The 10,199-nt window shown below is 40.5% G+C and overlaps 1 protein-coding gene across 1 annotated transcript; it reads left to right on the top strand.

The window, feature by feature from the left end:
* Window positions 1-797: 797 nt before the first annotated feature.
* On the top strand, window positions 798-10,165 carry CHMP5 (charged multivesicular body protein 5). Its single transcript, XM_064430419.1, has 8 exons — window positions 798-961; window positions 4,785-4,889; window positions 5,622-5,668; window positions 7,231-7,324; window positions 7,408-7,479; window positions 8,468-8,576; window positions 8,948-9,060; window positions 9,569-10,165. The coding sequence occupies exons 1-8, from the start codon at window positions 893-895 to the stop codon at window positions 9,617-9,619; spliced, it is 660 nt and encodes a 219-aa protein (XP_064286489.1). The 5' UTR covers window positions 798-892; the 3' UTR covers window positions 9,620-10,165.
* Window positions 10,166-10,199: the final 34 nt, after the last annotated feature.

Below are 10,199 nucleotides of genomic sequence, written 5' to 3'. Positions count from 1 at the left end.
GCTGGAAAAGGATTCTTTTGTCTAACTAAACTGAAGAAAACTCAGTAATACTTTATATGAAAGTTCAGAGTTACACACTAAGGCAGTACAGCATCTGAAAAATATGAAAGCTAAAACTTAAGGCATCACTACCACCTGCCTGGGTGGTTCATTCCCACGTCTAAGCACCCTTTCTGTGAAGATACCATTTTAATGTGCAGCCTAAACCTCCCCTGGTGGACCTTAAGACTGTGTCCTTTTGTCCTGTCACTTCTTACCTGGGAGAAGAGCCCAGCCCCCAACTGGCTACGCTTTCCTTTTGGGCAGTTGTAGAGAGCGATAAAGGTCTCTCCTGAGCCTCCTTTTTACCAGGCAAAGCAACCTCAGCTCATGGGACCCGTGCTCCAGACCCTTCATCAGCCTCCTTGCCTTTCTGTGGGCTTGCTCCACCCAGCACCTCGAATTGGCCGCCCCACAAGTGGACACAGCACTCGAGGTGTCCAGCAGTGCCGCATACAGCAAGACAATCCCTGCCCTAACTCTGCTGGCCCCACTATCCCCGGTTCCTAGCGCGGGTTTGGTACACTCTATGTTTTCCTGGCCTTTCTGACCGATCAGCTCATCTGCGTTACGGGGGTGATCCTCCGCTGCGAGCGGGCGCTGCAGGCCCCGCAGCCGGCTACAGGGGCGGCTGTGCTGAGGGACAAAAGCGCGCCCGTGAGCGGGGCTGCCGAGCCCCGTGCGGCCCTGGGCTGCTGACGCCCGGCGCTGATCCGCCGGGACGGCGCTTCCTGCTTCCCGCGGTCCTTCCTCCGGGGCGGGGCCGGCCGTGGGGTTCCGGGTCGGCCGGGAGCCCTGCCGGAGCCGCCGCCGCCGTTGCCGGGGCCGGGAGCGACTGCGAAGCACCGCCGCCATGAACCGCTTCTTCGGCAAGGCGAAGCCGAAGGAGCCGCCGCCCAGCCTCACCGACTGCATCGGGAAGGTGAGTGCCCGGCCCGGGGCCCGCCGAGCGCTGCGCGGCCCGGCCGCCGCCTCCTCGGCAGCGGCGGCCCTGGGGACGGCAGCGGTGCACAGGTGTGCGAGAGTGTGTGGGGGGACACACACAGCGTGTGTGCGAGTGTGTGGGTACGTATATCAGAGAACCACGGAAGGGCTCGGGTTGGAGGGGATCGTAACCCAGCTCCACCCCCCGGCCGTGGGCAGGGACACCTGCACTAGAGCAGGTTGGTCGCAGCCACACCCGGCCTGTCCCCGGGCGCTGCAGTGTGCGGGCACGCACGGAGTGTTTTGGTGAGCGTGTTGGGTTGGCCGCACACGTACACAGGGATGTGCCTTTGTGTGTCCCTACACACACACCTGCCTTTGTGTCCTGTGCCTGGGAGCGCATCCCATAAACGTGTAAATCCCATAAATGAGCGCTCACTGTGCACGCAGCAAGCGTGGATAGCATGGCTTTCCTTACATCCTTATGAATGTTCTCAGCATTTCCATCTGAGGACTTCTCCAGTTGCGCTAGGTAACTCCTGCCGTGGCAAGTTGTAGCAAGGCAGGGGCAGGAGCAAGAGCATCAGTCTCCCTGTCCAGTCCAGGAGAGTGTTCTGTCTCAGGGGTGAGAAGGGTTCCTGTAGGGTTGATGCCAAAGGTGTGTGCAGATGGACAGATAAGCAGGCTCAGACCAAGTAAGCAATGCTCAGGAAACACGTGGCAAAGCACTTCACAACTGTTGTTGTGTTGGCCTGCCTGCAAAGAGGGTTAAGAACACATGTTAAGATTTACGGTAATTTCATAGTCTTTTTTTGACTTTATGAAGAAAACTGTAGCAAGGTTTTGCAGATAATTTTGCTGTAAGCTAATTTTAAAAAAATGAAGAAAGAAAATGGAGTTTCTTGTATATTTCTGTCAGTAAACAAAGATCCGTAAATGTTGTGTGACTAAGCTTTGTCACTGGAACCTGACAACTAACAGTTTCCATGGAAAGATCGCAGTTTTCCTCTCAGAAGATTTATTTTGCTGCCCAGTGGAGAGACTCTGTAAATGAAATACCTAATATTTGTCAGTGCTGCCTACACATCAGTCTCTTGTGTGTGCCACTGGCTGGTATGGGGGGAGAGAAGTGCTCATAATCTTTGTCCCGGTAGTTTATCTTACTGACAAAAATCTGTATTGCTTTTTAGCAGTATTAAGCCCAAACATAATTCTAAATATATTTAGTTAGAACAGTGAATAGAGCATCTGATTGAAAATCAGGATTAATTTTCCCACTGTTACCAGTAAACAACAGTAAATTTGGTGGATGACTTGAACTCCAAAATCCATCTGAGATACTAAGTGCTTAAATTTGCTGTTTTGGCAATATAAGTGAAAGACCTTGTTTCCCTCCCAACAACTGAGACTGATTGGTCTGTTAGATTTTTCCTGCTGCTTTTGCCAGTTCCAAGTTAATGTCCATTTTCTAATGGGCAGGTACATTAAAAGAAAATTTAGATAGGTCAGCAGTCTGTCTTCTGCTAAGACCTTGTTCAATCCTGGAGGAGTTTTGGGGTATATAAAAATGTAATTTAAACAGATGTTTTGATTGGCAACACCAGGGATTTTTTTTCAAAAAAATTCCTCTGAATGCAGTTTTCATCCTCTTCTAGTTGTTTCTAATTGCACTGTGTGAAAGTTTGACCATGCAAGACAGCAGATTAACTGAAAAGAAGAATTTTGGATTTATTTTATCCATGTGATGACTTCAGCAACCAGTGATGAGTTATAGGGTGGGGAGTAATCATGTAATCATGGGGAGAAATGCTTTCTTTTAGTAGTTTGAAGTTTATGAATTAACTTTTTTTGTGCCAAGGTATATGTAATAATCTGTCTGATTTGTGAACTACTTTTCACAATAGTGGAATTTCTGGGACAGGTCCTGCTAAAACTACAGACATGATTAGATGATTTTAAATTACATGTGAATTTTTATTGAAGAGAGTTGTGTGAGATATTAAAAAACCTTTTATTATTTCTTTACAATATTAAATCCAACAGTTTGGAGGCTCAACTACTGTTGCTTCTGGGGTGTTTTCTGTCTTAGACACATTTTGCTCTACCTTTTGAAAGAGTCAAATTGCTTTGTAAGATCTCTTAACCATGTTAGTTTAGTGGTAATTAGCTATTAAAGGGCAGTTTGGAAATTTATTAGGTGAGCAGTGATTAATGCAACGTTTGTTAAAAACATAGACAACTCATAGGCAGTAATCATGCCTATGTTTTGGATGTTCTTTCCTGTGTAGAAAAGTTGTTATCTAAAATTTATTGCATTTAAAGGCAGTTTTTTTATGTTTGCTGGTGGAGCACAGTGAGATGACTCAAAGCTGTCACAAGGCCTGTAGGAGGAGGGATGCACCAGGAAGTGAAGCATTAATAGTGTTTTTAAATTTTCTTCTTTGAAAAACACTCTAAACTTACGTTTTTTTCAGAGTAGTAAATAGGAAACATAGGAACAAAAGGCTAATAGTTGTGACAACAGTGTAAAAACTCAAATTCCCTTTCTTTTGTGTAAATTGGGGCCCTTCTGTAGCAATGAAATGTTCAGCAATGAATAAGGCTCAGTGTGCCTTATTTGTAATACACAGGAGCTCTTTAAGTCCTAATGTACAGTCTAGTTTTTTGGATAAATTATATCCATTCTCCACTCTTCTGTCCAGTCGCATTTTTAAAAGCTGAGGTCCTGCGTCATGTGTGTGTGAAATTTTTACATAGTTAGTTGATGTGGGAGGTTTTGTCTCTGTTTCCTGCTAATACTGCTTGAAAGAATCATTATATAAATAAACAAAATATTTTTTCCCCTGTGGAGGCTGATCTGAAAGATGCAGTTAGCTGATAAAGATATTGAGGAGGTGTCATGCTTTAAATGTACAGGAGTCCTAAAATTGCAAATTTTTATCTTTCTTGCTGTTAGTAAAATATTTGGGTAATAGAAAGCTTAATACAAATTTTTCAATGCTGGCTCTGCCCAGGCACTTTGACATCTTGTGTCTAGCATTCACATCAGATGTTCCCCTCAGGATGCCTCTGGCAAATGCATGTTGCTGTCATAGAGCAGGGTTTTAAAAGGGTCATCGAAACACTGAAATCAAAATCCACATATTTGTACATGCTTAGCCACACCATTAGCAGGGCAGAATTGAAAACTTGCACTGATCTATCTTATGCTATAATTGGAATGTCATTATAATCTAATCCCTAGGGAGGCTTCTTGGAATGAGAAGTTAATAAGCTTTATTTTGTTGTTTCCAGACAAATGCTAGGGTAGTCTGTTCATTTTAAAAAGGCCTTTTATGAATTTGGGTATGCTGTCAGAGCTACCTATGCCCATGCTTGGTTATTTAATTATCACGTTTAACCCTCTTATGGTGAAGGGTTAAAATATATCCCACATGAGAGCTCTGTGGAATGCCAGCAGGGTACACCTAGAAGTTTTCCATTCCACTTTAGTCCCTGGCACTGTGTATGACCAGAAGTTCTGGAATGGAGAACTGCCTTGAGTGGCTTTGCAAGGGAGCATCTCAAAATGATGAGAACATGTTACAATGGCAGAGCTTCCTGCAGCCTCAGATGTTGTTTCTTGTGCTCTTTGTAGAAGTTGTTTCACTTGATTCTGGTTCTGGATTCTCACAGAATCTAAATTGGTTATAAAACCAATGAGTGAAGAAACATTTCAGTTAGAAACACAACAAAACAGAGGCTGTTCTTTTTTTTTTTGTCCCATACCTGAATAAAACCTCCATGAATGTTTTCTTTGTTTTCCCCCTCATGTATTAAAGGTGGATAGCAGAGCTGAGTCAATTGACAAGAAAATTGCTAGACTCGATGCAGAACTAGTGAAGTATAAGGATCAAATGAAGAAAATGAGAGAGGGACCTGCAAAGGTAAGAATCTTCTGTGGAATTTGAGCATGAGAGGATGTGACTCACACTTCTTGTCATGTGATTTAGCCAGTTCATCAGGTTCTTAAAACTGCATCTTGCCCTACGGATGAGAGATAAGATCCTGCAGGATTATTTTTATTAGACGTACATCTTTGAACAATGTTTTATTGGTTTTTATTTGTTCCAGAGTGTAATGTAATTCCTCCATGAGAAGTAACTTGTTTCCCTTCTTCCTCATTACCTGAATTAAGTCTGGCAGAGAGGCTGTTTTGTTTCTCATCCAAAATAAAAAGCTCCACACTATGCCTAAAGGGAGCAGGGCAACCTGTTTTTTAAGGAGATACATTTTATATTTTAAGTTTATCTGAAGATATACATACATGATATAAACAGTAGTGTTCGAGTACCTGTTGCAGTGTTATTTTATGCTGACCATTAAAATGTGTTAAGATAGATAGTTCTGATAGACTAAGTTTGATGTTTTATTCTCCTTAGTGAAAACATATATCAGAAGCTAGAAACTGAAAGTCTTTTCTATGAGAAGCTTTGTGTACTCTGTGTCTTGTTAATCATTAGTGCAGGCCAAATGCTGAATGTAACTATTGTTAAACTCTTGGCACTTGTAACAGAGGAATCTTTTGGAAAACTTAAATCCAATGCATTAGGTTTAAACAGCATAATCAAGTGTAAAGTCAGATATTTTATCTAATGTAACACTATTGTGTTTTTCAGAATACAGTAAAGCAGAAAGCATTAAGAGTGTTAAAGCAGAAGCGAATGTAAGTTGAGACCTTTCTCAGTTTGTGGTTAATAAAAGGTTGTTTTCCTTAGGGGGTGGTGGTACACTTTTATTTCTCTTTCCAGTACTCTCCTGAGCACTCTTGAAAGAAAAATGCTGAAGAAGCTTTTCAGAAGTATCTCCTTAGATATTTTGCACCAGCATATTTATGATTTATATGCCAGTATATAAATTTGGATTTGTACAAGATAGCCTGAATCTGCTCATTATTACAAATATGGTTTGTTAAGAGTTTGGCTCCTAAACTTTCTGAGAGTTTGGCTCATTTTCTATTATTAATTGATTACTGTAAATTTTGTATTTGATGACCTTGCTCTGGTTTACTGGAAATTTACCTGTTCTCTGTGGTCACCTTTGAGGACTTGAGTGGATGTAGTGCATGTAATTGTGTCAATGCAGAAACTCCCAAATGGACAGGATAGATGATCCTGTGGTCTGGTCTTGTCTAGTGTACTGTCTTGAAAGTGTCCAGCAACAGATCCAAAGGAAAGAATATCAGAACATGGCAAGTGTTTGGAAATGTTTCACTGGAATATCTCATAGCCTATGAACTGCAAATCTTAGAAGCTGTCTGAGCCAAAGCTCCCATCATCTTGTATTTCATGTCCCTCAGATGAATTGTACCTTTATGGACTCACTCAATTACTTGTTAAGTATTAGTAAACTCTTACAATCCAAAATATCATATGGCAAGGAATGTGGTACTTGAGTTAGATGTTGTGAGGAGGGCTGCTTGATTCTGGCTTTAGGGGTTTTTTCCCAGGTTTTTGACTATGCTTCCTGCTAATCTTCCTTGGTGGAATTACTGGGCTCCTCAGGCTATTGTCATATCCCTCAGTTATTTCTTTCTGACTTTGGGAAACAAGGTGCAGTCATTAGTTGTCCAGAAGGTTTTGCATGTGGATCCTCCTTGTCTCCTTGTCTTTCAGACTTCCTGCTTTGCATGTTGGAGGGACTCACGGTTCATTTTTATGCTTTCATTCTTTTGCTTAACTTGACATAGTTTACAGTCTTGATTTGATAGAAATTTAGCTTTGAGAAAGATGATTTCTTAATTTTAAAGTTTCTCTTTTCTCTGTGGGTAGTGTTAAAGGTTTCCTTTTGGTACCCAATCCTCCTCCTCCTCCCTGTCCTGAAAAACTCCAGTGTGGAGCCACTGTGGTTTGGATAATCTGCCAACTCTTCCATTGTCTTTGCAGCATTAGTGAGCCCGGCATGCATGTCTGCCTTATGGTGATTAAACTTTTGCTGTATCCTCACCTACTTTGTCAGTTTAGGCAGATACGGTGTTGATGTCAGTTAAAGCTTAGTTCAGGAATAGCTTTGTTGGCTTCAAGTGCACAGAAATGCATAATGGCCAGATTTTTATGAAGCTGTTTATTCTGCAGTTCTGTATAATAAGTGAAAAAAAAAAGAAACCAAACATATCTGTTCCTGTCTTTAGACTACTGCTGCTGGTTTTTCAACTCTTTATAAATTAAGAATGTTTGTGGTAATAAATAGTATAGTGTTTTAAAGCCATTATTTACCTTTTTTTAACAGGTATGAACAACAGAGGGATAATCTGTCACAGCAGTCTTTTAATATGGAACAAGCTAATTACACTATTCAGGCCCTGAAGGATACAAAGACAACGGTACCAGTTTGTTTATCTCACACTTGTTTAATTTATTTAATCTGTGCTACATCAGACACAAGCATCATGTTTGACTCTTCTAGGTGGATGCAATGAAACTGGGGGTGAAAGAAATGAAGAAAGCTTACAAGCAAGTCAAGATTGATCAAATTGAGGTGAGTTTTTATAGTTTAATAAATAAAGAAAAAAATCATGTACTGAAATAATGGTGAATGGACTGTGAACTTCAAGGCAAGATGACTATTTTTGTTCACATGAGTTTGTCTGCCTTTTTTATGGGACCACCATCATAATTTCTTCCTGATTTTTCTGGTACTGCACAATCAGTGGTTTGCCTTATTGTAGTGATTATTGTTTCCTTGCTGAGCTAATCTTTAATCTCTCCTCTCCCTTCCTTGTACTTCAGCATAAATGTTAGTGGATACTTCCTGCTATGGCTTTTTTTGTCCTTTTTTTGTTTCCCTATACTAGTAACATGCAGATTAGTCCTTTACCCCCCTCCCCTTCCTGCTCCCTCCTTCAAGGTAGTGCCTGATGAAAAAGAACAAAACCGAAAAAAAAACCCACAAAAAACCACCAAAACACCAAAAAAAAAAAAACCCACCCCAGTCAACAGCAACAAACAACAACAACAAAACAAACAAAAAAACTAAGCCACTAACTGAACATCAGCAAGGGCTCGCTCTGACTTCAGAAAATGCTTAAAAAATGCCCCATAAGATCTCTAAATATAATTTCAAGTATGCTGCACTTAAGCTCTTACCCAAAGCCAATGCTGAATTCCTTTAAGTTCTCTTTCCTATTTTGTCTTTTATAAATGGCCTGCATTGTAAACCTTTAGGCAAGTATTGTTTCCTTACCTGTACTCAAGCACAGTGCCAGTAAATACTCTAATGTATCTTCTGAATTCTGCTGTGGCACAACTCAGGTTAGTGCTTATTTTCCAGATGGTAGATTTGTCTAAATTTCATATCTCTTCTACTTTTGAGGTACTCCTGTCCTGAATGTGTGTGCCTTGACTTGTATTAATACTGCTTCAAAGAAATGGTGTATGCATTAAAAAAAATTGAGTGCTTTGTATGTTGGGATTACTAAATTGAATTTGAGTAAATATGGACCAATTGAAAATTGTTCTTGCTTCAGGACATACAAGATCAATTGGAAGATATGATGGAAGAAGCCAATGAAGTCCAGGAGGCACTGAGTCGTAGCTATGGAACACCAGAGATTGATGAAGATGATTTGGAAGCAGGTTAGGAAGGGGGAAGATGATTTTTTTATATGACTGAATATAAAAATCATCATACTGTCATACAGTGATTTTTTTATTTCCTTGGTCAAATACTTTAAATGTGTTTTAGAAAGCTTTGGTAGCTTTTTTAAACATTAAAGTTGTACTTCCTGTAAGAGAAGTAACAAGAGCACAGACATGAGATTCCAATGCTACGAGGCAGGGAAGAAGGTTCTCTCCAGAGTGTGTGTGTGTTTTTCTGACTGATGACTGATGTGAAGTGAATCTGAGTGTAAGCATTCAGTAGGAATCCTGAGTTTCTGTAAGAGCAGCTTTTCTCTTGCATAAGGAACTTCTTGCATAATGTTTCAGCCAACATAATTTCATTTCAGAACTGGATGCATTAGGTGATGAACTTTTAGCTGATGAAGACAATTCCTACTTAGATGAAGCTGCATCCGCTCCAGCAATCCCAGAGGTCACTCCTACAGACACAAAAAACAAAGTGAGTCCTTTGCTCTTTAACAGCAAAATACATTTTTGTTTTGTTTGGGTTAATCACATTTGTGTTGTTTGCTTGATATTTAGGATCCTTAATACGTTGAACAAAAAAGTGTGCCTAATGTTATGTATACTATTTATGTATTACATGTGTAGAGGTTAAATACAGAGAATTTGAGAATAGTGTACAGTGTACTGAATGCTCAACTATGTTTAAAATCACTAGAATGACATTTTGTCACTCCTATCAAACACTGTCAGACTGCCAGTAGAATGCAAGTGTACCATTACAGCTCTAGTCTTAAAACCATAAGAAAAGCTTCTGTATGTTTGCTTTTGGGGCTTTAATAGAGCTTCATAGTGAGGAAGAACTGATGCTTTTGTTTTCATTCCAGCTGTCACACAGTGGCAATTGCAGATAGAGACACTTTATAGAGTAGTAAGGAAGCTTCTGTAAAATGTTCTGGTTGTTGGAGAATTGTTACCCTGTCACTTCTCTTTCTTTCCTACAGGATGGCGTATTGGTGGATGAATTTGGGTTGCCAAAGATCCCTGCAACATAAACGTTTCAAAAGCACAATGGATACAATGGAACTATACTTTTGGAATTGTATTAAGAATCTTTTTTATTTTAAAATTCTGGAGAACTTGTCTTTCCAGTGTAACCTGAATATCACTACATCTTAGAATGCAATATGAGTGGCTGGTGGTGTTCTTTGGAGAAAGTTGTTTTACTACTGATTTCTGTTAATGGAAAATTCATCCCAGTACCCTTCAGTGGAAGCAGTCAGTCTGATAGGTTTTGATTTCCGTGTCTTATGGACAAAGTAAAACGTGAAGACTAGTGGTGGCTGTTGATAGCTGAGGTTTATTTTGACTTTGTATTATGTTTCTCTTTCTTGAAACTAAGACTATACGTTGCTGCTTACTCTCTGTAAAATAGCTCCCTTGTTCCTACGCCTGTTTGATAAAAGAACTGAAAGCAATTTTTAAACTACTGCAGTCCTGAGACTTTTATGCGATTGTACTTGTAACCTTCTTGAAAACTGCTCGGGTTATCATTAACTTTATGTATTCCATGGATTCATAAAATCACGTAGATTAGCAGACCCCTTTGTGTGGCGTTTTTGGCGATTACTTCGG

This window comes from Passer domesticus, chromosome 1, assembly GCF_036417665.1.
Source record: "Passer domesticus isolate bPasDom1 chromosome 1, bPasDom1.hap1, whole genome shotgun sequence".
Taxonomy (NCBI): Eukaryota; Metazoa; Chordata; class Aves; order Passeriformes; family Passeridae; genus Passer; species Passer domesticus.
Note: the sequence above shows the minus strand (reverse complement) of the source record. Positions and strands in the feature narration are given on the sequence as shown.

What these genes read in the sequence shown, in the direction of transcription:
- CHMP5 (XM_064430419.1), top strand. Translation starts at nt 893, where the DNA reads ATGAACCGCTTCTTCGGCAAGGCGAAGCCGAAGGAGCCGCCGCCCAGC. An exon ending in TGAGAGAGGGACCTGCAAAG is followed by an intron (nt 4,890 to 5,621) that starts GTAAGAATCTTC and finishes TGTGTTTTTCAG; the next exon opens with AATACAGTAAAGCAGAAAGC. An exon ending in TGAAGGATACAAAGACAACG is followed by an intron (nt 7,325 to 7,407) that starts GTACCAGTTTGT and finishes TGACTCTTCTAG; the next exon opens with GTGGATGCAATGAAACTGGG.